This window comes from Malus domestica, chromosome 11, assembly GCF_042453785.1.
Source record: "Malus domestica chromosome 11, GDT2T_hap1".
Taxonomy (NCBI): Eukaryota; Viridiplantae; Streptophyta; class Magnoliopsida; order Rosales; family Rosaceae; genus Malus; species Malus domestica.
In genome coordinates this window covers 31,675,739-31,702,510 of record NC_091671.1, presented here as the reverse complement: position 1 = coordinate 31,702,510, position 26,772 = coordinate 31,675,739, and the positions used below count along the sequence as shown (strand labels likewise).

At 38.5% G+C, this 26,772-nt stretch overlaps 4 protein-coding genes and 1 long non-coding RNA gene across 5 annotated transcripts; 3 read left to right on the top strand and 2 right to left on the bottom strand.

The window, feature by feature from the left end:
- Positions 1-5,650: 5,650 nt before the first annotated feature.
- Positions 5,651-6,538, top strand: LOC139189531 (uncharacterized). The gene is made up of 2 exons (XM_070808500.1): positions 5,651-5,884; positions 6,188-6,538. The coding sequence occupies exons 1-2, from the start codon at positions 5,651-5,653 to the stop codon at positions 6,536-6,538; spliced, it is 585 nt and encodes a 194-aa protein (XP_070664601.1).
- A 4,857-nt stretch (positions 6,539-11,395) lies between these two features.
- On the top strand, positions 11,396-13,425 carry LOC139189196 (uncharacterized). Its single transcript, XR_011572846.1, has 3 exons — positions 11,396-11,536; positions 11,913-11,966; positions 13,285-13,425. It is a non-coding gene; the product is annotated as an uncharacterized lncRNA (long non-coding RNA).
- Positions 13,426-14,195: 770 nt separating this feature from the next.
- On the top strand, positions 14,196-15,928 carry LOC103416426 (histone H2A.6). Its single transcript, XM_008354673.4, has 2 exons — positions 14,196-14,645; positions 15,432-15,928. Exons 1-2 carry the CDS (start codon positions 14,457-14,459, stop codon positions 15,648-15,650), a joined length of 408 nt encoding a protein of 135 aa, XP_008352895.2. The 5' UTR covers positions 14,196-14,456; the 3' UTR covers positions 15,651-15,928.
- Positions 15,929-16,344: 416 nt separating this feature from the next.
- On the bottom strand, positions 16,345-20,480 carry LOC103448544 (probable U3 small nucleolar RNA-associated protein 11). Its single transcript, XM_029088952.2, has 11 exons — positions 20,201-20,480; positions 19,797-19,932; positions 19,431-19,487; positions 19,237-19,327; positions 19,020-19,111; positions 18,843-18,936; positions 18,674-18,753; positions 17,710-17,790; positions 16,779-16,878; positions 16,597-16,693; positions 16,345-16,525 (listed from the first exon to the last, which is right to left on the bottom strand). Exons 3-10 carry the CDS (start codon positions 19,484-19,486, stop codon positions 16,601-16,603), a joined length of 687 nt encoding a protein of 228 aa, XP_028944785.1. The 5' UTR covers position 19,487; positions 19,797-19,932; positions 20,201-20,480; the 3' UTR covers positions 16,345-16,525; positions 16,597-16,600.
- A 2,481-nt stretch (positions 20,481-22,961) lies between these two features.
- On the bottom strand, positions 22,962-26,564 carry LOC103430117 (probable U3 small nucleolar RNA-associated protein 11). Its single transcript, XM_029088953.2, has 10 exons — positions 26,389-26,564; positions 26,023-26,079; positions 25,829-25,919; positions 25,612-25,703; positions 25,435-25,528; positions 25,266-25,345; positions 24,327-24,407; positions 23,396-23,495; positions 23,214-23,310; positions 22,962-23,142 (listed from the first exon to the last, which is right to left on the bottom strand). The coding sequence occupies exons 2-9, from the start codon at positions 26,076-26,078 to the stop codon at positions 23,218-23,220; spliced, it is 687 nt and encodes a 228-aa protein (XP_028944786.1). The 5' UTR covers position 26,079; positions 26,389-26,564; the 3' UTR covers positions 22,962-23,142; positions 23,214-23,217.
- Positions 26,565-26,772: the final 208 nt, after the last annotated feature.

The following is a 26,772-nucleotide window of genomic DNA, read 5'->3' as shown; positions in this document are numbered from 1 at the left end:
AATTTACCTTTGTTGGGGTAGCGGTGCTCTCGGCTACCCCCAGCCGTGACTTGCTGGTCTAGGTTGCTCTTTCATGTGTTTGGCTTGTCTATGCCATGGATGCGGTGTGTGTAGCACATTCCTAGCATACGAGCAAGTTTTTCGCAGGCTGCCGGTTGAACTTGAGCCGTATTGAGTAGCTACTTCTCTCCATCCGTTGTGCTGCCTACTCCAATGTGAGGTGGATGATGCTCCTTGCGGGCTTAGCCGCGAATGAACACTTTGCTTGGAAGGATGCTCATGTTGACTATTGGAGTGTGACCCCAACCATGAATGTATGCTCGTCTATAGGGCTAGTCAAGAGTGCACGATCCTCCACGCTCTAAGACGGGAGTATACGCTATCTCGGGGGCCCAATTGGGAATGTGTACTGCCGGAACGCTCGGTTCGTGGCTGGTCGAGTGGCTGCTTGCCGGACACTGTTAGAGAGGTTCTTTGTCTGCCCTTGTCCTACTTCGGGACACCTCGTCTGGGGCACATTGTATCTCGGTGCGCTGCAAGAGCTGGTTTACCAAGGTCGTTTGTTGTGCGAGGGCGCTCGTCAACTCTATGACTTGTCGAGACAAGTGTTGTTCTCCATTTAGGTTGGAATAGCTTGGAATTAATGCGTCTTCTTGAGCAGTGGAAGTGTGGTAAACTCCGGGCGCGAGATTTGAGTTGGGAAATGTCAAATCCGAATAAGAATGTGGTGAAAATGCTCCCGGTTCGATCGTCGGTCTGAAAATTTGAAACCGGGACGGTTGAACTAATCTTGGATCGATTTGGGCTACTTGGAAGGCCACGGGAGCAGGCTGTGCCACGAAAGTTGACTGCTCGGCTGGAGCAGGCTGTGCCACGAAAGTTGACTGCTTGGCTGGAGCAGGCTAGGCCAAGAAAGTGGGCTGCTCGGCTAGAGCAAGCTGGGTCACGAGAGTGGGCTGCTCGGCCGAAGCAAGCTAGGCCATGAGAATGGGCTGCTTGGCTCGTGATGCATGTGAGAGTGAGGCTTGGGTCGTGGCCTTAGTGACGTAAGCCGCCTTGGATGGCACTGCTCGGGCCGTGGTGAGCTTCTCGTGGTGGTTCCCGTGATGGAAACTCATGGTGGTGGTACTACTTCACTTATTGTCGCATTTAGCCTCATGGATCGTCGTGGTCCCATTCTTTGGATATTGGAATTTTCTAAATTTCTAGCTATTGTATTCTTCTTTTACGTTTTATCAAAGAATCTTTGCAAATAAAAAATTCTAATAATAAGAACGTACGAAAAAATACAAGTAGACTAGAAAATAGAGAAAAACCTTTTTTTTATGCGAGAGTCTTCTACGAGTGTGGATTCCTGCTCTCAATGAAAGCACCAATTTGTGGATACAAATTTCTTCCTCCTTGATCTTGGATAAAATTGCACCTACAAAACAATTAACACCTTAGGGTCAAGGCCAAGAGCCTCACGCGCCCACGATGAATGAGGAGGCTTTGGCCGAAGAACCTCCGATGCCAAAGTTAGAATTTAAAGGGAAAAGTGTCTAGAGAGTATTGAGAATTTTGCAAGTGTGTTGGAATGATCTTTTGGTGAAAATGGGAGCCTTTTTATAGGGATAGGGTGGCCGGTCCCCTTTGGATGTTTTTTAGGGTGTAACTTATGGTTTAATGTGTGATCTAATGGATTAATTAGGCAATTAATCCATTTATTGGTTAATCAACACATTTTTGGAAAAAAATATTTTGGGGGTTATGTAATTTATATGGGATGTTTTGAAGGTTATGAAATAATTACCTTGTGGAAAATGTAGGATGAGGATGGATGAAATAACTTGAAATTTGTTACCTATTTTGAGCACTTTTGATTTGGTTGAAGGATGATTGCCCACCGCTCGCGCGTAGGAATCCCGTTGTACCTCAAGGGTATTTTTGCCCTCTTTTGTCCAAAATCCGCATGTTGCCTTATGATTATTTTTGGCTCCACAGATGCGTTCGTACCGTCGAGTACTTCGAGAATATGGTAAAATAGTAGCTCGTACAAGTCACGAAATGATGGTCAACGAAAGTCAACGATATCGCCTCCAGGGCATTTTCGTCAATTCACTATTTTAAATTTAATAAAATTGTAAAATTAGAGACGGGTTGTTACAATCTACCCAACTTAAAAAAATTTTGTCCCCGAAATTTGAAATAAGTTACTATACTAAAATAGTGAAAAGATAGCTGAAAAATATATATAAAGAAGATATCAAGTTAGAGCGGTTGCATAAAAGAGAATGTCATTCCGTCGCGATCGGATTGCAATCATTCCTCTTTCATGCCTCCAAACTCAAACTTTCATTTTCCTTCAGTACAATACTATAATATTATACCTTTATAAAAACATAGAGTCAAAATATTGATATATATGCATAATAACATCACGTCAAAATACATATGTAATAACGTAAAGTTAAAATAATTGTATTGAAATCAAAACCAAAAATAGAAAAAATTTCACCTACGTATTCGTAGTGTCACGGACTCCGAAGATATGCGTGTATTGTCTTTGGGTTAAGCCCAAACAATAAATAAAAATACTAACATAGACGGGCCTACTTGCCCACTTGCTTAACGAATCCAATGAATAAGTTATCGATATTACAGTTTGCAGCCTGCAACACCGACAACTCTTTGTTGTCTCAATAAGCAAGTGATAAATTCCCGATGGTGCAATATTATCATCATGCCCCCCATTGGGAGATCTCAGAATTCGAAGACCTGACGATATGCTTATGCAAGGCGATCGAATGTATGTACCGAATGTGGAAGAACTGAAGAAAGAAATTCTCGATGACACACACCTCTCAGCTTATGCAATGCATCATCCGAGGTCAAGTAAGACTAGGAGGCTACGATCTAACTACGTATCCGTGAGTGGGCATTTGTTTATATATATATATATTATAAAGTTTATGGTTTCCACAAATGCTTTTGGATTTAATATTATGTCTATCATGCCATGTTTTATTTCATTTTAAAAGTGCTATTATATTGTTGAGATTTATTAATTGTCATGGCATATTCATATACATTTTACATGCTCATCATGCATGCTTGCACCGATGTAATATTCGGCCGGGTCAGGGCCAGGCTTCACGTGTATGTTCACATCACACCTCATACTCACTTTGGATCCATTGTACGTGCCAGTCCTATCCTATGTTGCAATAGGCAACTAGGACTTGTATGTGATGCGTCTAGCGCCAATCTTCACGTGATTGTAGTACTATAGCGTATATTATGATTACACTCAATCCTGTTCATGTCAGAATTTATCTGCATGAACTCGTGTGTTAGCATAAGATTGATGAGCACTTGATTTTCTTACACAACGGTTGAGATATTATGACTTATTATGTTTTTAGAATTATTGATGGATTACATTTGGTTTCATACGTATATGTAGTATGATTTTCTAGAAACTATACATGTTTTACAATTAGGGGTTAGTATGTTCAGAAAATAAATGTGTTTCATAAACCTTTGTTTTTGCCCACTCACATTTTCTGTTTTTCGTCCCTCCAGGATTTAGTTAGTTGAATCTTCTGTGGCATACAAGGAATCTCTGGCGATTCTAACATCTACCCAAATCAATGTAGGAGCTTATTTCTGGTTGTGTAATAAGTATCTTAACTAGATTCGACTGCTCTACTTATGTCGTACTGTCATCTATGCTCTGACTATTTATGTTTTATGGGTTATCCCCACTACTGCACACACTCTTTATTAGTTTAAGTAAATTCTAGCTTTGGTTTAAATTTATCCATATTTTATACATCACTTTTCCTTTGGCTACGTCACCTCCGGGTATCGACCAGCATGTCTCGACTCCGACTGGGATATGTCACCCACCCCTCCCCTTAGTGTAGATAATATTGATTATCAAGATAAAAATAAAAATAAAAATAAAGATAAAGATTATTGATAAAGTATATTTTTACATGTCTATAATTAGTGTAAATTTGCAATTTTAATTCTAAAAGTGTTGTGAACATTCCTAGTTTAAGTATGATTGTGTAAATCCTAGATTAGATTTGATTCTAGTTATCCTTTCCTATTACAACTTGTATTACTTAGAGAAGAAGGAATATCTTCTCTCCCTTTACTACTATAAATAAAGGCACAATGTAGGAGGGATAACAACACACATTCCCCAACAATTCTACAAACACACATCTTTCTTCCCTCTCTCCTGTGTCGCCGGCCCCTCTCCCTTTGTCAGATAAAAATAGACCACAACACGTTATCAGCACGCTCCTACCACTGCACTTAGGAATCTGACGTTGGAGAAATTTTTTTTTTTCTGCATTAAACCAGTTCATCCATATCATCACGCAATCAGGTTCTTTCAAAACAACGGCTTTTAACTCGATATTTTGCAAGCCCTGATAGCATGAACATTCACCATGATGCATGACCCAACTTTACGTTTAACGTATTTTAGATTCTACATAAATTGTGTATGCCTCATAACCAAAATTGCTGCAATATGTGAATTTGATATTTTTCATGAATTGAATCTTACATATGTACATGCATTAAAACTATTATTTGCATATGCATCAAAGTAAATATGTGATTCATTGAATTATATATGCATCTAGTTAAATTGAATTGAAAAAAAAAATATAAAACAATTTTTAGGAACCTAGGGTTCTTTCAAACCCGTGACCACCGTCCTACAGATGGGGTCCTTCACCCAAAACCGAGAGCATGCGGCCCTTTTTCTTCCCAGAAAACCAGTGCCCATGATGGGCCACCTCCATGCTTTCCCCAACATTGAGACCCGACGCCCAGAAGGCGTCGCCACTCATGAAATCATCGAACAACATGGCCTGCAGCCATGCCCAACAACCCCCGACGACCTGCAGTCGTCCCCAACGAGTTCTTGTCTGTGATTCGATTTTTTTTCTTTTGAAATAACAATCGAAATTCTAGGGTTTTGATATCACGTCGAGATTTCTCCAATCTCCGTTCCTAGTTGGTTCCCTATGCTCCGCCGTGCCATCAACCCCTGGAGGACAGTCGCCTGAAGCGACGCCGACGTCCACCCTGTCGCTCTCCGACACCCAGCGTCATTGGGATGTCCTGGTTCTCCTCAACCCGAGCCCTATGGGGCTTCATCATTCGGCCTGCATCAGTGCCTTTTGGCTTGCTGTTGCTCTACGATGTCATGGCCCAGCCCGTGCGAAAAAAATTTGGACCCCGAATTTTATTCGTCTAAATTATTTTAGACCTAATAGGTTTTATATTTTTCCACCCACACTTTAATTTGCCCCGAAGTCCAAATAATTAATTCAACTATAATTATACAATACTTTTGCATATACTTGTTGCATATTTGTTTGCATATATATTTGCGTTTGCCTGCAGGAATATATGAACCTGAAGTTCATAATTACTTTGAAACCTGAAGTTTCTTATAAACATGTCTTGTTTGAAAACATGAAGTTTTCACTTCAACATATCACCCATGAAAACCCGAAGTTTTTCATGCAAAATTCAACCAATACATGTCTATTAGAACATGTATGTTCTACTCCTATGTGAATGGATTGATTTTTCTCCATTACACTAACCACATCTTGTCCATCTATTTTGTGATAGGAACATGTCGAATTTGAATAAACTCGACTTCACCGCTTTGGAGGTCTCTGGAATGAACTGCCTCAAGTGGGTTCAAGATGTGAAGCTCCACCTCACTGCAAAGAACTTGCGTCCTGCGATTGAAGAAGCAACAAATAAACCTGTTGTCGAAGCTGAAAAAGCCACTGCTATGATCTTCATCCGAAGACATATCTATGATGCTCTGCAAACTGAGTACCTTGCTAAGAAGGATCCACATGTATTATGGGTCGCTTTGGTTGATCGTTTCGATCACCAAAAGGACATATTCTTGCCTGAAGCAAGACACAACTGGCAGCACTTGCACTTCCAAGACTTTAAGTCTGTGAATGAATATAATTCTAAAGTTTTTCGAATCCGATCACTTCTCAAGTTTTGCAATGAAACTTTGACTGAAGAGGATCTCCTGGAGAAGACATACTCGACCTTCTCTGCCTCTAATATTGTCCTGCAGCAACAATATAGAGCTCAGAAGTTCACCAAGTTCTCGGATTTGATCTCTGTTTTACTTCTTGCTGAAAAGCAAAACCAGCTGTTGATGAATAATCATCAAGCTCGACCTACTAGGGCTACTATTGTGCCTGAAGCACATTATAGCACTAATCAGCACCCAACACGCCAAAAAAGGCGTGACAGGGGCGGCCAGAAGCCATCCCAAAAAGGTCAACATAGCCAAGGCCCATCCAAGGGAGGAAACAAAGCCAAGAAGCGCCTAAATCTCGCTCCCAAGGCCCCGAACTTCAAGAATAAGGGTAAAGCACCTAAAACCATGAATGACGATATGTCCTATCGCTGTGGTTCAAAGGACCATTGGTCCCGTGTTTGCCGAGCTCCCAAGAAGGTTGTAGATGAATATCATTCTCGTCGTAAGTGATTTGAATCAAACTTCATGCAAGTGGACGAACCGGAGACTATAAAAATAGAGGTTTCTGACTTTCAGGAAGATACCACCCCTATGGAAGATTAGAATCTTAGACATAGACTTATTTTTTAGTTAAAATAAGACCATTGGGGCCGAATTCCACCTAGTGGCCGAACCCCCCTTGTTTTTTATTGATTTTGAACAATTTTCCTTTATATTTTTGGATTATTCGTTGGCGATTTGTTTTGGATATTAAGTTTTAATCCTTGAATAAATGAAATTATTTTGAATTGATATTTGTTTTTATAAACTTTTATGCATGTGATCGATTCAAATTAATTTTTCACTCTAGGTATGACTAGTGGGAAAGTTAGTTGTCTGGCAGATAGTGCAACCACGCACACTGTTTTGCGTGAACGCATCTATTTCACTAACTGCATACCTAAGAATGCACCTCTGACAACCCTCTCAGGCCCATCCAACCTGATAGAAGGATACGGTGAGGCACGTATAATGTTGTCCAATGGTACAATCTTGACCATTGCTGAAGCACTCTATTCTCCACGTTTGGAAGAACGTTACTCAGTTTCAAGGACATTAGAGATAACAATTACCACGTAGAAACCAGAGTTGAATTTATGTGCATAACTTCCTACGTATATGGCTAGAAGCGTATTCTCGAGAAGATGGAGCGTATCCTGAGTGGTTTGTATACTACGACCATACGCCCCATAGAATGGCACTATGTGGCCGGCCCTACCACAGGGACCGCGCACGAAATTACACTTTGGCATGATCGTTTGGGTCATCCTGGAAGAATAGCGATGCGCCGTATCCTCAAATCTTCACACAGGCATCCACTAACCCGAAGCTTAGGTTCAATCCATGAAATCGCATGTCAAACATGTTCTATAGGAAAGCTTATTACTAAGCCTTTTCTTATGACAAGATTCGTTCGAATCCTCTCATTTTTCTACAACGGATTCAGGGGGACATTTGTGGACCGATTCAATCTCCCTGCGGACCATTTACATATTTTATGGTTTTGGTTGACGCTTCCACATGTTGGTCACATGTGTGCTTGTTGTCCACAAGGAACGCTGCATTCTCTAAACTGTTGGCTCAAGCTATCAAGCTCAGGGCTTACCACCCTGATTATCCGATCAAATTTATTCGATTAGATAATGCTGGAGAATTCACATCTAAAACTTTTGATGACTATTGCATGTCGGTTGGGGTTGAAGTTGAACATCATGTACCCCATGTTCACACCCAGAACGGTCTGGCAGAGGCTTTCATTAAGCGCTTACAAATGATTGCTCGATCGTTGGTCATATATACCAAGCTCCCGATCGCTGCTTGGGGCCATGCAATATTGCACGCAGCAAAGTTGGTCCGCCCGAGGCCTGTTGCGACACAACCATTTAGTGCCCTTCAGTTGGTCACCGGATGCGAACCTGACATATCGCATTTGCACATCTTTGGTTGTGCGGTATATGTGCCGATCTCGCCGCCCTTACGTACAAAAATAGGGCATCAGCGAAGGATGGGAATCTATGTCGGATATGATTCTCCTTCGATTATTCGTTACTTAGAACCTTTGACAGGCGATCTGTTTACTGCTCATTTCGTGAATTGTCATTTCTATGAAACAGTCTTCCCGTCGTTAGGGGGAGATAAGAACATCAACGTTCCTAATGAATGACGTGAATTATCGTGGATGGCTCCCACTTTGTCTCATTTAGATCCCCGTACCGCTCAGTCCGAAGCTGAAGTGCAGTGCATATTAGATCTCTAGAGCATGCCAGATGCTTTCACCGATCTAGCGCGCGTGACAAGATCACATATTCCAGCTGCGAATATGCCTGCAAAGATAGATGTACCAAATGTACGACGGACTGCCCTTCTGGAAGCCCGGGATGCCAATTCTGGTGATCCACGTACATTAACGGCTAGCCAATCATCTGCCCCTACACAAAAGCGTGGCAGACCCCTTGGTTCAAATGATTCACACCCCCGGGAGAGGAAAACCACGGCACAAGGTCCTGAAGAGCCTACCGTGAATCCAACTATCGCTAACTTATTCTACCCAACTCATGAGGAAATTCTAGATTACGAAAGCGTTCTTGAAGAGACGAATCCTCCTCTTGAGAATCATGAGATTTCAGTCTATTATGCTAGCTTAGATGATGTGTGGCTTAGAAATGAGATGATTGTCGACGATGTATTAGCATTTGCAGTAGCTACTGAGATCATGTTGAGCGATGACATTGAACCGCGTTCCGTTGATGAATATCGACGTAGAGTTGATTGGTCAAACTGGAAACAAGCAATCCAAGTCGAACTCGATTCACTTGTGAAACGTAAGGTGTTTGGACCTGTAGTTCCTACTCCTTCACATGTGAAGCCCGTTGGCTACAAGTGGGTTTTCGTTCGGAAGCGTAATGAGAAAAACGAGATTGTACGTTACAAAGCTCGTCTTGTAGCACAAGGTTTCTCGCAACGCCCCAGGATTGACTATGACGAAACTTACTCACCCGTTATGGATGTGATTACTTTTTGCTACCTTATCAGTTTGGTAGTTTCCGAAAAACTGGATATGCAGCTGATGGACGTAGTAACCGCGTATCTCTATGGGGATCTTGATACAGAAATTTATATGAAAGTTCCCGAAGAACTTACATTGACTGGTTCAAATATTTCCAAACCCCGGAACACGCTCTCAATTCGGTTGAGGCGTGCACTCTACGGTTTGAAACAATCCAGAAGAATATGGTATAACCGTCTGAGTGAGTATTTGACTAGTCAGGGATATGTGAACAATGAACTATGCCCTTGTGTGTTCATTAAGAAGTCACATTCTGGATTTGCGATTGTTGCAGTATATGTCGATGACATGAATCCCATCGGAACTCCTGAAGAGCTCGCGAGAACTGCTTCGCACCTGAAGTCAAAATTTGAGATGAAAGATCTAGGTAAGACTTGATATTGTCTCGGTCTCAAGTTAGAGCATTGTTCGGATTCAATCATAGTACATCAATCGAACTACACCCAGAAGGTGTTGCGCCGTTTTAATGAGGATAAAGTGAAGTCTTCGAGTACTCCTATGGTCGTTCATACGCTAGATGCAAAACGAGATCCCTTCCGTAGTTCCTTATCTAAGTGCGATAGGCACTTTATTATACTTAGCTCAATGTACTAGACCCGACATCTCCTTCACTATTAATCTTTTGGCCAGATACAGCAATGCACCAACACGCAGACACTGGATTGGCGTGAAAGACATCTTCCGTTACCTTAAGGGTACTACAAATTTGGGCTTGTTCTATCCCTACGAATCCTCAAGTGATGCCACACCCTATGCTCATCGAGTTGATTCTCGCCTTGTTGGTTATGCCGACGCTAGATACTTATCCGATCCGCACAAGGCACGTTCTCAAACAGGTTATGAAACAGACCTTAGTTGTCACTTCGTCTAACCATGCTGAAATTCTCGCCTTACATGAAGCAACTCGGGAATGCTTTTGGTTGAGAGCAGTAATGGGCCATATTTGAAGCTCATGCGATCTTCATCCCGCCGTTAATGCCTTAACGATGATTTTTAAGGACAACGCAGCTTGCACCGAACAGCTCAAGAAGGGTTACATCAAAGGAGACAACACCAAGCACATTGCGTCGAAGTTTTTCTTTACACATCAACAATAAGAGCATGAGAAGATTGAAGTCACGCAAATCCGTTCACAAGACAATCTGGCCGACCTCTTCACCAAATCACTGCCGAAGGCAACGTTTCAGAAGCTTGTTCATGGAATTGGTATGCGTAAACTTTCTGAGTTGTAACTTTGTTATTTCTCTTTGGAATTATGTCAAACTCAAGAGGAGTATCCTGTAGATACTTGCTTGATCTTAATGTACTCTTTTTCCCTACGATTAGAACATTTTTTCCAATGGGTTTTTGCTACCTAACTAGGTTTTAACGAGGCACCCACCTTGGGCTAGTCATATCCCTGATGACGTCTTGTAGACATTTCTTTTAACTTTGCATTTCTCATACATTTTTCCTTAGACTATGGATTTGGTCCCTACTCGGGTTTTTGCCATAGCCTTAGGGTTTTTTTAGTGAGACTTACTACTTATGCAAGTTCCTATCATATTGAGAATAAGCGTTGTTCCTTAGAATCAATGCCGACGAGTCGACTTCCTCAACTCCTGCATGATGCTGAATCTACCTTGAGTATTTACACACTCAAGGGGGAGTGTTGTGAACATTCCTAGTTTAAGTATAATTGTGTAAATCCTAGATTAGATTTCATTCTAGTTATCTTTTCCTATTACAACTTGTATTACTTGGAGAAAAAGGAATATCTTCTCTCCCTTTACTACTATAAATAAAGGCACAATGTAGGAGGGATAACAACACACATTCCCCTACAATTCTACAAACACACATCTCTCTTCCCTCTCTCATGTGCCGCCGGCCCCTCTCCCTTTGTCAGATAAAAATAGACCACAACAAAAAGTGGTTTAACAACGAACTAAGGCAAGAAAACACCTATATCAAGGGTTAACCAAACTTAGACTACATCGACCTAAGGTTGTTTCATATTACTATAGTCTAAAGTTGGGGAGAAATTGGCACCATTTTTAAGCTACAATGGATTTGGATTTATTTTTATTTATTTACCATTTTGCCATTTGCTGCTTTGGGTTGATTTTGTGTGCTTTCCAATTTGTCCCTACCAAGTTTGTGTTATTACTTCTTCAGCTATCGTCTCATAAAATATATATACACTTTATTTTTTTCTTCTTCCTTATCTTTCTCCTTCTCGCTCCTCCCCGAATGCGACTCCGACTCCAACTCCCCGCTCTTCTCTTTCATTTCTCTCTCTCTTCCCTCCCACTCTTCTTTCCACAACTCACTAGGTACACAGTGACGTACGACGATAATTTCGACAATTCCGGCAACGGCCATCCTCGAGGTTGATCTCAATCAATTCCTTATCACATCAGGTAGCTTCTAGATCTATTGCATGTAAGCATCTACTTCAAATTTTTGGATTTTAGTACATTTTTCATAATTTGTAGAATTTTTCCTTTAAATTCTAGGTTTTTGAAAAAGTTGTTCACTGAACATTTTATGTGACTTCATTTTATCTGAATTATTTATTTAAATTTCCCCATCTCAGATATCTTTATGATTTTAGAAATTCTTTTATTAATTATTACCTATTTTTTTCATATTCATTGTCTGTAAAAAAAAATTTGATTTTCTTATCTATTGATTATGTTTTGAAGAAGTTGTATTAATTTTCCTTTGGCTGGAAATTTGGGGATTTCTTAATGTACAATGTTAATATACTGATTTTCTGATTGTGGGGTTTTGCAGGGAGTGCTAATGTACTGATTTTATGGGACCAGAAACGAGATGTTGATTTATCTGGTATTTATTTTATTTATTTCCCTTTTTTTGTTTAATTGTTTTTTTCTAAATTTAGGCTTGATGGACAAAATCTTGAAAATAACAGCCCCTATGCACATTGCAATAATTTTCCCTTAATTGATGCATTCTTCATAGCCTCCATGAATCGAGTATAGGACTTAGATGCAGAGGGTTGCGATGGGAACATGAAGACATATTTCTTCACTGTGAATCCTTACCCAGAATCGAATTCTTAGTAGAATTTTGTATTGCAGTAGTCCACATTTGTGACATCCCATATCGCCTAGGGAGTGGATCCTCTAAGGCTTATATGTATATTCTCATCTCTACCTAGTACGATGCCTTTTAGGAGCTCACTGACTTCGGGTTCCATTGGAACTCCGAAGTTAAGCGAGTTCACGCAAGAGCAATCCCATGATGGGTGACCCACTGGAAAGTTTTTGTGTGAGTTCCCTGAAACAAAACTGTGAGGGCGTGGTCGGGACCCAAATCAGACAATATCGTGCTACGGCGGAGTCAAGCTCGGAATGTGGGGGGGTCCGAGCCAGAATGTGACAACATTAGTCATTGTGTATTGCATAGTAGCTGTGTATTGCAATACTACTCCACAGTATTTAACATCTCAGCTTACAGTACACAAGGTTTTGCAATTGTACATATAATTTCGTATATCCAACAATCATTCATATATGATAGTCATATGCGATTTTGTAATCAACATGCATCAAACTATGAACTCAACCTTATCAATATTTCGTTTGATGTAAAAAAACGCAATTAGACGATAAAGAAAACTTACTACAAGTTTTGACATCATATGTCAAATGAACACGAAACTGGAGTATACTATGAACTTAAACGTAGGCATAAGGAATTTATGACGTGCACATATTAATCAAAAGCCACTTATATTGTAGATAATACTATTACATTCACATATATCTCATCTTGTGTATGCAAATAATATAATATTATTTGAGTTGTCAATTTAATGTGTGGTCATTGCCCACCCCATTAAAATACTTGCCTTAAAAGTGTATATCATCTTTTTCATTCTATTATTCCCAACAATGGTACTTTTACTGTTAATCAAATACTAAGTGTCAGTATATATGTGGTGTTTAAATTATAGTAAAGAATCCACATGCTTACAAAACCAGATTCCTTGTGGATTCCTTTGTTTTTTTTATCTACTTTTGCTGTTATTTTGATTTGTAATCATACTATTTTCGTTTCGAGTACTCTATTATGGTTGTAGTTCCTCTATCTTTTGTAATGGGCATTGACATTAAGTTTTGTACCTTTGGAAAATTTTCAGGTTCTAATAGATGGCCCTAACAATGCAACCACGAGTAAGTACCCTTATGCTTCATTGTTTCAAGTTTCTACTTTTTTTATCTGTAAAAAAAAATTCAATTAATTGGATCGCTATATCTCTTCTAACTTGGAAAATTCTTGAAGCTTGCGCGTGGACTTAATTGTTAAGTGGTTTCTCATTTCATGAAGGTAGTACCTTAAAATTTTAATAAAATGCAGAGTGAGTTGGAACTTCCATGTTCCAATTCCACTTCAACACCTTTCACAGCTGCTAATTTCGAACTTAGGGGTTCGAATTCTTGTCAAGTATGTGATTCTTGCAAAAGAGTTGTAAACCCCACCACTGAATGCCTAGTTTAGTTGTACACACACATGCACACTTTTGCATGTTTTGTACGATTTTAAACACCTGCAGCATCACACAAGCACACTTTTGCTAGTTTGCTACTGTAATGAAGAGAGTTACATTTACATAAAAAGCATAAAAAGCATGGTTTCCTTTAGAGATAGGGGACATACTCTTTATATCCCACTCGTAACTATAACTTTTTCATATTTATCTATCTATAGTTACCGACTTACCGTATTAGTTATGCAAAGTTATGTCTTATGGCTTAAACTTACCAAACGAGGTATATAATTTTTGCATGTAAGTCTCTCTCTCGTGTTTTAGGTAAATGGTTTCAAATTGAATTCAATTTTTGCAAAGATTTTTTATGAATCGAAACTTACAAAATAAATAGTTTAGATCGTTGAAGTTCGATGTAGTGTGAACTTTACAAAAATTTTATATATATATATATATACATACATAATTTGTGTGCGTACAAACTTATGTACCCTATGTTTGCGCATCTATAGCTTTGTACCCATACATATCTATTTGTGTTGCCTATTTTGGTTCGTCACTTCAACAAAATGTAACCAGAACAGAAGGTTATAAACTTTCTCACTCAACGAATCCTCGCCGTCCATAATCATCTAATCGACGGCTTCCGTCCTCGATCCGCGTACTTCAACCCATTGGCTCACATTCAAATCCCAACCCCTATAAATACCTTAAAACCATCTCACTGCTCCTCCATAGCACCAAACTCTGATTCCCTCAATCACTTATCGTTTCTTTCCTCTCTCTCTCTCTCTCTCTCTCAAATTGTTCTTGGAGGTCTATCAATGGCGGGTCGTGGGAAAGCTTTGGGATCCGGAGCCGCTAAGAAGGCCACATCGCGGTCCAGCAAGGCCGGTCTGCAATTCCCGGTCGGTCGTATTGCCCGTTTCCTGAAAGCTGGAAAGTACGCCGAGCGAGTCGGTGCCGGAGCTCCGGTCTACCTCGCAGCTGTCCTTGAATACCTTGCCGCTGAGGTATAAGCCCTCTTTCTCGATCTTTTAATTCCTCTTCATTTGTATATGGATGTGTTTTTTTTCTCCCTTTGTTGTAAATCTAGGTTTTGGGTTTCGAATTAGGAAATATTTTGTTTCAATTTAGTAATTCTGTGCAGAAATTACGTATAGAACATGAAAAATGTGAAATTTTCCTAATTTGTTCTGCATCTGCTTCTGATCAACCAATTTTAGGATCTTGGATCTAGGTTTCTTCTTTTCTTTGAATTAATTTATTTTATAATAATATTATTCATTTATTTTATTTTTGGCTGAATTAATTTGGTATTATTTTATTTTTCGTATTAATGTAGGGGGCTATTAACTTAATTTAATCGAATTCCTCATCCATTAATCTTTAAGTTATGATCTGGAGGTCGTTTTTGTTGAGGCATTGTTCAATTTTTAAAAATTAGGGTTCTTTTTGTTTTGGTTATTTAACTTATCAAATTTTCACTGGGATAATTTTATTGCAATTATTATTATTCTTAATTGTTTGACAAAAAAAAATGGTTATTTTTAATTGTAAGGTTATTGGACTACTGTGATTGAAATTTATTGATGGTCGAATCATATCGATTTGAATGAGAATTTGTTCCTCAATGTGCTTTCCCCTCCAATTTAGATGTTATTGCAGTTAGGGTTTGTGCGACTTCTGAAACTGGGATATTTTCTTTGGTGAAGTTATGATTCTGCAACTGAATTGATTTTCAACTTTCAAATTCGGGTTTTGATTCTAATGTTGTTTCAATTTGGTTGATTTTACAGGTTCTGGAATTGGCTGGCAATGCAGCAAGAGACAACAAGAAGACTCGCATTGTGCCGCGCCACATTCAGCTCGCTGTGCGGAATGACGAGGAGCTCAGCAAGCTTCTTGGGGATGTGACAATTGCAAATGGTGGTGTGATGCCCAACATTCACAACCTTCTGCTCCCAAAGAAGACCGGTGCCTCCTCCAAGAACGTCGGTGGTGATGATGACTCTTAGATTCAAAACAAAATGTCGATCGTTGCCGGACTAATATGTTCCATTTCAGATTTAGTTCTGTCCAGTAGGTCAAAGTAGGTTATTGGGGTCTTTGTTTCTGGAAATGTAGTTGGGTTTTAGGGTTAGGGTTGTAGGTTAGTAATGTTTGTGAATATAATCATCTTCTAGCTTCTTGATAGATAGAAGATTTTTGTGGGAATGTCTTTTGCGTTGTTTTTTTGGATGTGTTATTTGTGGGTTTAAATACCTAATGACAATGCTTCAAAGTTTGAGCATCATATGATTCTTATGCTGTATTGTTTTCTCAGGTTTCACTCTTTCATTTGTGCTATTTTTCTTGAGTATTTACAGGCGCTTATCGACACATTTGACCGTTGAATTTGATCTATTCAGATGAATGTTTTTGCACTTTACATGATAGTGAAAACGTTAAAATGTATTTTTAGTTATGGCTATGGACAGGGATGGCAATTCGTGTTTTGTGAGTACGTACTGTGGAGTCTTGACCCTCACGCGGTTGCCAATCCACACCGTTGAGGTGTTCATGTCAATGAAGCACTCGACACTGCTGCCATGGTGACAACTCATTTTAATGGTTCATGTCCGATTCATGTTTGACCATATCGTTTTCGAGTCGGATTGTCCTGTTTCCGAACCTATGTAACTCAATTGAAGGGCGATTTTGCAACAACTGTTTGGTCAGAGATCAAGTAGTCACTACTCGGTAGAAAGTTTCAGTTTAAATATCATACTCCAACAGACTTCGCAACTTTAAAAATTCATAACGATGACATAATAACGATGACAAAATTTCCGGTACATAAGGTCCGTACTTCTTCTTTTCCAGGGCCTAGATGTCACTAGCAGGCTCATTCCTGCAAAAACACACCGAGTTAAGTGCGTGATTTCCATTGCACCGAAAAGCTAATAATGGATCAACACACACCTTTTTACCGCTTCCGCTCTGCCCGCCACTTGAATACAGGGTTGGATGTTGGGGAGACAATCTCATCTTCACATAGTTTGCGTTTTTTACCCTTTTTCTGTAATTTAGACGGAAACGTATTCAAAACTATCCACAGACAACCAAACTCCCAGAACTGAGCAAAGAAATTTAGATGTCAATACCTTTAATTCCTTCTGCATTGCCATATCCATATAGATTTTCTCCAACTCATTGACTCTGTTACTCCTTGCTTCAAGCTCTCTGTAGGAACCAGCTGTTTTCCTGCACATTGAAGACAACAATTTAAGACTTAAACAAAATAATGATATCGCGCTTCAAGAATCCTTGCTGACAATGAAACAGGAAGGCAGATGCAAGAATTATTCCACAAATTGAAAGGTAGCATAAGAATAACAGGAATTTGTTAACATGAGTGAGCTACCTAGGATTCAGGGACAAAAAAACGGCATAAAAGAAATTCTCAACCGAAATACAATTCCAACTAGCACCTAATAGTTGGGCCGCAGACCAACTTCTAATTTATTGTTTTTATTTCAATTTCAATTTTGCCAAAGAGCTCTTTATCCCATGCAAAGTTGGGCTTTAGTAGGCATAGCAGCAAAGAGCTGTTTATCAAACCGGTTAATAACTTAATACACAGAACAACTTTTGCGAGACAATTTTTTATTTTTTTTGCCATATACTTGTAACCATTAAGATTTGTTTATGCTCTTGTAGGTCAGTTGGCATAATCACAAATTACAATCACATAACTGTATAAAAGCCAAATTGCAGCTTTTAGACTAAACATTAAGAGACTAGGTTTGCTTAGAACCTTTTCTCTATTACGAAACATTCTAGTCCTATTCACTTCATGATTGATGGCCTGGTATCACAAAGTAATCTTATTGCTTTGAGAATGCAACCACGCAAAGTGCAAAGGGATCACTGCACAATTATTCTTAGATAGCAATAATGCCAAGATCTTATCACCATAATCAATGCATAGAAATGCATAATTGATGCAAAATTGATGAAAATCAAAAGACCAAAACTTCCAGAATAAACCTAACTCCTCAATCTGTCCTCTATCACTGAAAATTTTGTTTCTACCTTTTTATATGATCAGGAATGTCCTCAGAAACCGGCATTTTTCCACTTCTTGAACATGATTGAATTTCTCTAGCCTCCTCTCTGGAATAAAAATAATTAACAATATATTTTTTAAAATGTGCAAAACAAGATAAAACATATTTGGCAAATGGGAACATAAATGATGTGAAATTAAGAAACTACTTTCCCTCTGAACTCTTTCACCCGGAGTGGTCTCAAGTGAATTCTATAACATTATAGGTCTTACCCCCATGTGAAAGAATTGAAGAATAATGTCTTCCCAGGAAAAAATTAATAACACTAAGAAATTAGCCTAGTGTCCCCAATTGAAGCCATGAGGATCTACTCTATTATAACCATATGGGCCAGAAAGAAAGCAGTTCGCAGATTTATAATAGCACGCTTATAGTCCTTGTATCACTATATTTCTATATCCCCTTTCTCAGGGCCTTAATAGTTTTTGTAAATATACTCAAGTGAACAGGATGAAAAACATTTCATACGAGTCCAAAATAGGATCAGGAGAAACACACCTTTCATTTATTGATCAAGTTTTATGTATGCGTCTTCCCATTTGTTACAGTATTCCTTTTCAGTGTCTGTAAGGGTGGATGTGAAACTTCGGGTTCATGTACAGTAGATATGTGTTTGTGTTTGTGTGTGTTTTATGTTGTGTATTTGCTTGGAAAAAAGGGTTAAAATCACTCTAGATACTTATGCCTACTAATGAAAAAACCAATTCAATGAACATGAAAAATATACATAACAAAATCAATTAGAACAATGTAAACAGACATCTGTGGATAATAAGGGACAACAAAGAACCGAAAAATGGTGAAAATAGCCTTTCACCATATCCAGTCTGATTACAAATAACAGCAGCAACGAAAAATACAAATTAAAAAAATCCATTAATTCAGAATTATGATTCTCCATGGATAGAAGATGTGAAGGAAGCTCAAACCTGTCTTCGGCAAAGTAAACGTGTCTACTTGAAGGCCGATTATCAAGAGAGTGCAGTGTCGCAGTTAACTTTTCAATTTTCTGCATTAATTAACACCATAATAAGAACCAACATGTTAAATTCATAAAACCAACCGGTAGACCATAGCTTCATGATATATATTTATAACCTTTTTCTCACTCTGCACTTTCTGAAATATGTATCCAATATCTTGGGTCTTCATAAGCATGAGCTCTTCTGGAGTGTACTTGTTTGCCTGACTCCTGTAGTAAAAATCCATATCACGTGAGTAGCAAGTGTGAAAAAGAAACATGATATAGAAGAGCAAACGAGAGTTTTATGTTACTCTAATTTATGGACTCCATTAACAGTTCGTGTCTTGATCATCTTGAAGTTGAACTCATCTGGGTTTCTGTAGAAGGCTTTCTGCTTCAGTATCTGTTGAGTGAAAAGACAGACGAGACATAGCCTAAGATGTATACCATATCAGGAAGTTAAATTACCAGATTATTAATAGATGACGAAATCCAAGGAGAAAAACAACAAAGCCATCATAAAACTACCCGTAAAGTCTCCTCCTTTTTGTGATATGCTTTCGCACGCTCAACATAGTCCTTATGCTTTTCAAGAAGCCCAAATTTTTTCCTCGATTCCCTATCAAATATTTGGACCCAAAACACAAAAACATTAATCCCATCATCTGATGCAAAAAAACATCATCCGAAAGTCCAACAGCAAAAGGAATGTGGTCACTCACGGTTGAGCTCGCTCCTTGTGAGCCCGTCGGCTAACGGCATTCCTTAAAGACGACATGCTGAAAAATTCAAAGCAACCACCACAAGTTAAATGCGAAGGTAGCACTAAAGCTGAATTTTTTAAGCTGTGGAATTACAGATACAACAAATATTCATAACCATCTCAAACAAATTTGATAAACCACAATGTCGAACAATTAGGGAAATTAATTCTTGGGTAAGTTCCAAGAGCTTAAATCTTTACCCGTCGCTTACAACAATTGAATTGAATTGAATTAAAACCCTAAAAATCTAAGCAGCAACTAGGTTGTTAAAGTTGAGCAATTTGAAAGATGAATAACAATAACAAAGATTAAAGCGAAACAAACCTTGACGATGAAGAATTGGGATTCCTGAGCAGTCGAATGAAATTCCGAATCCCTCCTTACTCTTCAGATGGTGGAATTAAAGCGCAGGCAAAACCCTAGATGGAGAACTGGCCTTCGGAACACGCAGACTAAAACCCTAGAAAATTATTAGGGTATAAGAAGAAACGATTTTTAAAAAAGAATACGACAAACTCAATCAAACATCATTTTAATTATTGAATGACTACTAACTAACAGATGAAGATGGAAGAAATGTATAAGTTATTAACACACAAACAAAAAAAATTGCCAACGGCATGAATAAATTAGGCCATCAGCGGGTCTATAACCGGCCTCGAGCCCTTCAACAATCCCTACTTTGGATGAGTGTCAGAAATTAGATTTCAAAACACTAAATTAGTTACCTATTTTGGGGTGAGAGTGAGACTCGGACTCGGTGCTAGATCGAGAGTTCTGTCCGTGAGAGAGAGATCGCAAGAGTCGGAGACGATTCGTGAAGGAAGGCTGGAGAGTTCAGTCTTTGATGCTTTGGCGTGGCGGTGGCTGGGTGGTGATTCGTGAAGGAAGGCTGGGCGGCTGGAGAGTCAGAGACGATTCGAAGGAAGGCTGTCGGTGTTGGAAGGCTGAGTGAGAAATCAGAAATCAAACTAGACTGGGAGAAACCTAACAAGGAATGGATGGCATGGATTAATTTGAAGCAATCCAACGGTTCAAATTAACTCTAACTATAATTAAAAAAAACAATATATATTATTATCTATATATATATATAAAATAATTAAAAATATATATTTTCGGTTCGGTATGGGAATACCGAAATATTGGAAAGGCAATCCCGATTCCCATACCGAAATTTCGGTATTTTTTCGGTATGGGAATACTGAAATTTTGGGAAAATCGGTTTGGGACATTTTTGGTTTGGGATCGGTATTTTTTTGGTTTGGTTTGGGAATTTTGGGAATTTTTTCCACCCCTAGAATTGTTGATTACAACTAAGGAGGAGTGAGCAGTGGTTGTGTGTGCAGCGGCCTACGGCTGCTGGGTTTGTGTTCAGATGTAATTTGTAAAATTGGGTTTCCACACGACTTTTCTTTCTACTTTTTAGGCTAAGGGTGATAATAAATTAAATTAATTTACGATATGAAAGAAAAATACATTTTAAGCTAATTGGACGGAATTCATGTCCACACATTATTTTTTACTTTTTATTTGAAAAACATTATAATGTTGTAAATAGAGGGTATGTATGCCCATATGCATACAGTAAATTTTTCACAAGCTTAATAGTATAATTTGTTTGCTTTCAAAGTATTTGCTCAATAAATAGAGCATTACGAGTGTTCAAAAATATATAGAGTGAGAAAGAAAGAAAAGTTCAAATATTTTCAGTATCCTCCTATTTCTCTCCTATCTGCAATTATTTTGTGTTACTGTAATATATTGCAACAACCTTGCTCATGTCCCTAGCAAAGGTTATCTCTCTAACTTTTGCCTATTTATAATACATTATCAGCACGACTCTATAATCATTTCTCATTTCCCTTCATCGAAAGAAAAAAAAATGTTTCCTCTAAGGTTTTTATTATTCTTCTTCCTCCTCTGCCTCAATTGTTGGATATACCCTCGCGAAGAACTGTTTTCACCATGTTTACTTCTAGTTCTCAACCTAACAATAACTTATATCTTTGATTTCTTATTTGGTGTAACTCTTGACTACTAACCCAGTGTTTATTTATGCAATCCAAGATGGTGCGGTATCATCGCCTATCTTGGACTGCAGATCTAATTTTACTGCAAATTTTAAGTGGAGCGCTATAATCGCACATCATATCCTGCATATTTAAATTTGCCTGCTATTTAATTTTATTGCAATTTTAGGTGGTGTGCAATAATCATCCACCCTGCTCTGCATATTTAAATTTTATCGCAATTTAGATGTTATTGTAGTTAGGGTTTGTGCGACTTTTGAAACTGGGATATTTTCTTTGGTGAAGTTATGATTCTGCAACTGAATTGATTTTCAACTTTCAAATTCGGGTTTTGATTCTAATGTTGTTTCAATTTGGTTGATTTTACAGGTTCTGGAATTGGCTGGCAATGCAGCAAGAGACAACAAGAAAACTCGCATTGTGCCGCACCACATTCAGCTCGCTGTGCGGAATGACGAGGAGCTCAGCAAGCTTCTTGGGGATGTGACAATTGCAAATGGTGGTGTGATGCCCAACATTCACAATCTTCTGCTCCCAAAGAAGACCGGTGCCTCCTCCTAGAACGTCGGTGGTGATGATGACTCTTAGATTCAAAACAAAATGACGATCGTTGCCGGACTAATATGTTCCATTTCAGATTTAGTTCTGTCCAGTAGGTCAAAGTAGGTTATTGGGGTCTCTGTTTCTGGAAATGTAGTTGGGTTTTAGGGTTAGGGTTGTAGGTTAGTAATGTTTGTGAATATAATCATCTTCTAGCTTCTTGATAGATAGAAGATTTTTGTGGGAATGTCTTTTGCGTTGTTTTTATGGATGTGTTATTTGTGGGTTTAAATACCTAATGACAATGCTTCAAAGTTTGAGCATCATATGATTCTTATGCTGTATTGTTTCTCAGGTTTCACTCTTTCATTTGTGCTATTTTTCTTGAGTACTTACAAGCGCTTGTCGACACATTTGACCGTTGAATTTGATCTATTGGCTGCGGCCAAGGATTGCGGTGCATACTAAGTATTGCCGATGCCAGAATACTTTGGTGCATGTTAGTATTTGCTAGCAATTATTGAATTGTCATAACTTTGTGCTCATGGTAGTGAAATTTATTCACCTGAATTTTTTTGCACTTTACATGACAGTGAAACCGTTAAAATGTATTTTTAGTTATGGCCATGGCCAGGGATGGCAATTCGTGTTTCGTGAGTACTCAAGACTGCGGAGTCTTGACCCTCACGCGGTTGCCAATCCACACCGTTGAGGTGTTCATGTCAATGAAGCACTCGACGCTGCCGCCAGGGTGACAACTCATTTTAATGGTTCATGTCTGATTCATGTTTGACCATATCGTTTTCGAGTCGGATTGTCCTGTTTCCGAACCTATGTAATAAACTCGCGATGAAACCCAAGCGCCACTGCCATCCTTGTTTGTCTAGCACTCAATTGAAGGGCGATTTTGCAACTGTTTGGTCGGAGATCAAGTAGTCACTACTCGGTAGAAAGTTTCAGTTTAAATATCATACTCCAACAGACTTCACAACTTTAAAAATTCATAACGATGACATAATAACGATGACAAAATTTCCGGTACATAAGGTCCGTACTTCTTCTTTTCCAGGGCCTAGATGTCACTAGCAGGCTCATTCCTGCAAAAACACACCGAGTTAAGTGCGTGATTTCCATTGCACCGAAAAGCTAATAATGGATCAACACACACCTTTTTAACGCTTCCGCTCTGCCCGCCACTTGAATACAGGGTTGGATGTTGGGGAGACAATCTCATCTTCACATAGTTTGCGTTTTTTACCCTTTTTCTGTAATTTAGACGGAAACGTATTCAAAACTATCCACAGACAACCAAACTCCCAGAACTGAGCAAAGAAATTTAGATGTCAATACCTTTAATTCCTTCTGCATTGCCATATCCATATAGATTTTCTCCAACTCATTGACTCTGTTACTCCTTGCTTCAAGCTCTCTGTAGGAACCAGCTGTTTTCCTGCACATTGAAGACAACAATTTAAGACTTAAACAAAATAATGATATCGCGCTTCAAGAATCCTTGCTGACAATGAAACAGGAAGGCAGATGCAAGAATTATTCCACAAATTGAAAGGTAGCATAAGAATAACAGGAATTTGTTAACATGAGTGAGCTACCTAGGATTCAGGGACAAAAAAACGGCATAAAAGAAATTCTCAACCGAAATACAATTCCAACTAGCACCTAATAGTTGGGCCGCAGACCAACTTCTAATTTATTGTTTTTATTTCAATTTCAATTTTGCCAAAGAGCTCTTTATCCCATGCAAAGTTGGGCTTTAGTAGGCATAGCAGCAAAGAGCTGTTTATCAAACCGGTTAATAACTTAATACACAGAACAACTTTTGCGAGACAATTTTTTATTTTTTTTGCCATATACTTGTAACCATTAAGATTTGTTTATGCTCTTGTAGGTCAGTTGGCATAATCACAAATCACAATCACATAATTGTATAAAAGCCAAGTTGCAGCCTTTAGACTAAACATTAAAAGACTAGGTTTGCTTAGAACCTTTTCTCTATTACGAAACATTCTAGTCCTATTCACTTCACGATTGATGGCCTGGTATCACAAAGTAATCTTATTGCTTTGAGAATGCAACCACGCAAAGTGCAAAGGGATCACTACACAATTATTCTTAGATAGCAATAATGCCAAGATCTTATCACCATAATCGATGCATAGAAATGCATAATTGATGCAAAATTGATGAAAATCAAAAGACCAAAACTTCCAGAATAAACCTAACTCCTCAATCTGTCCTCTATCACCAAAAATTTTGTTTCTACCTTTTTATATGATCAGGAATGTCCTCAGAAACCGGCATTTTTCCACTTCTTGAATGTGATTGAATTTCTCTAGCCTCCTCTCTGGCAAAAAAATAATTAACAATATATTTTTTTAAATGTGCAAAACAAGATAAAACATATTTGGCAAATGGGAACATAAATGGTGTGAAATTAAGAAACTACTTTCCCTCCCAACTCTTTCACCCGAGTGGTCTCAAGTGAATTCTATAACATTATAGGTCTTATCCCCATGTGAAAGAATTGAAGAATAATGTCTTCCCAGGAAATAATTAATAACACTAAGAAATTAGCCTAGTGTCCCCAATTGAAGCCATGAGGATCTACTCTATTATAACTACATGGGCCAGACAGAAAGCAGTTCGCAGATTTATAATAGCACGCTTATAGTCCTTGTATCACTGTATTTCTATGTCCCCTTTCTCAGGGCCTTAATAGTTTTTGTAAATATACTCAAGTGAACAGGATGAAAAACATTTCATACAAGTCCAAAATGGGATCAGGAGAAACATATTGATCAAGTTTTATGTATGCGTCTTCCCATTTGTTACAGTATTCCTTTTCAGTGTCTGTAAGGGTGGATGTGAAACTTCGGGTTCATGTACAGTAGATATGTGTTTGTGTTTGTGTGTGTTTGCTTGGAAAAAAGGGTTAAAATCACTCTAGATACTTATGCCTACTAATGAAAAAACCAATTCAATGAACATGAAAAATATACATAACAAAATCAATTAGAACAATGGAAACAGACCTCTGTGGATAATAAGGGACAACAAAGAACCGAAAAATGGTGAAAATGGTCTTTCACCATATCCAGTCTGATTACAAATAACAGCAGCAACGAAAAATTACAAATTAAAAAAATCCATTAATTCAGAATTAAGATTCTCCATGGATAGAAGATGTGAAGGAAGCTCAAACCTGTCTTCGGCAAAGTAAACGTGTCTACTTGAAGGCCGATTATCAAGAGAGTGCAGCGTTGCATTTAACTTTTCAATTTTCTGCATTAATTAACACCATAATTAGAACCAACATGTTAAATTCATAAAACCAACTAGTAGACCATAGCTTCATGATATATATTTATAACCTTTTTCTCACTCTGCACTTTCTGAAATATGTATCCAATATCTTGGGTCTTCATAAGCATGAGCTCTTCTGGAGTGTACTTGTTTGCCTGACTCCTGTAGTAAAAATCCATATCACGTGAGCAGCAAGTGTGAAAAAGAAACATGATATAGAAGAGCAAACGAGAGTTTTATGTTACTCTAATTTATGAACTCCATTAACAGTTCGTGTCTTGATCATCTTGAAGTTGAACTCATCTGGGTTTCTGTAGAAGGCTTTCTGCTTCAGTATCTGTTGAGTGAAAAGACAGATGAGACATAGCCTAAGATGTATACCATATCAGGAAGTTAAATTACCAGACTATTAATAGATGACGAAATCCAAGGAGAAAAACAACAAAGCCATCATAAATCTACCCGTAAAGTCTCCTCCTTTTTGTGATACGCTTTCGCACGCTCAACATAGTCCTTATGCTTTTCAAGAAGCCCAAATTTTTTCCTCGATTCCCTATCAAATATTTGGACCCAAAACACAAAAACATTAATCCCATCATCTGATGCAAAAAAACATCATCCGAAAGTCCAACAGCAAAAGGAATGTGGTCACTCACGGTTGAGCTCGCTCCTTGTGAGCCCGTCGGCTAACGGCGTTCCTTAAAGACGACATGCTAAAAAATTCAAAGCAACCACCACAAGTTAAATGCGAAGGTAGCACTAAAGCTGAATTTTTTAAGCTGTGGAATTACAGATACAACAAATATTCATAACCATCTCAAACAAATTTGATAAACCACAATGTCGAACAGTTAGGGAAATTAATTCTTGGGTAAGTTCCAAGAGCTTAAATCTTTACCCGTCGCTTACAACAATTGAATTGAATTGAATTAAAACCCTAAAAATCTAAGCAGCAACTAGGTTGTTAAAGTTGAGCAATTTGAAAGATGAATAACAATAACAAAGATTAAAGCGAAACAAACCTTGACGATGAAGAATTGGGATTCCTGAGCAGTCGAATGAAATTTCGAATCCCTCCTTACTCTTCAGATGGTGGAATTAAAGCGCAGGCAAAACCCTAGATGGAGAACTGGCCTTCGAAACACGCAGACTAAAACCCTAGAAAATTATTAGGGTATAAGAATTGTTGATTACAACTGAGGAGGAGTGAGCAGTGGTTGTGTGTGCGGCGGCCTACGGTTGCTGGGTGTGTGTTCAGATGTAATTTGTAAAATTGGGTTTCGACACGACTTTTCTTTCTACTTTTTAGGCTGAGGGCTTTAGTTGGGCTTTAGTTGGCATAGCAGCAAAGAGCTGTTTATCAAACCGGTTAATAACTTAATGTACAGAACAACTTTTGCGAGAGA

Bases quoted from the DNA above. Each gene is read 5' to 3' on its own strand.
- LOC139189531 (XM_070808500.1), top strand. From the start codon at position 5,651: ATGTCGAATTTGAATAAACTCGACTTCACCGCTTTGGAGGTCTCTGGA. The intron at 5,885-6,187 runs GTATTATGGGTC...CTTGCTGAAAAG, and splicing joins TTGCTAAGAAGGATCCACAT to CAAAACCAGCTGTTGATGAA.
- LOC103416426 (XM_008354673.4), top strand. From the start codon at position 14,457: ATGGCGGGTCGTGGGAAAGCTTTGGGATCCGGAGCCGCTAAGAAGGCC. The intron at 14,646-15,431 runs GTATAAGCCCTC...TTGATTTTACAG, and splicing joins TTGAATACCTTGCCGCTGAG to GTTCTGGAATTGGCTGGCAA.
- LOC103448544 (XM_029088952.2), bottom strand. From the start codon at position 19,486: ATGTCGTCTTTAAGGAATGCCGTTAGCCGACGGGCTCACAAGGAGCGA. The intron at 17,791-18,673 runs GTTTGAGCTTCC...TTTTTATTCCAG, and splicing joins GTTTACTTTGCCGAAGACAG to AGAGGAGGCTAGAGAAATTC. The intron at 16,879-17,709 runs GTAGAAACAAAA...TTCAATGTGCAG, and splicing joins ATTCCTGATCATATAAAAAG to GAAAACAGCTGGTTCCTACA.
- LOC103430117 (XM_029088953.2), bottom strand. From the start codon at position 26,078: ATGTCGTCTTTAAGGAACGCCGTTAGCCGACGGGCTCACAAGGAGCGA. The intron at 25,529-25,611 runs GTAACATAAAAC...TTTTTACTACAG, and splicing joins AATGGAGTTCATAAATTAGA to GAGTCAGGCAAACAAGTACA. The intron at 23,311-23,395 runs GTATTGACATCT...TCTAAATTACAG, and splicing joins CAATGCAGAAGGAATTAAAG to AAAAAGGGTAAAAAACGCAA.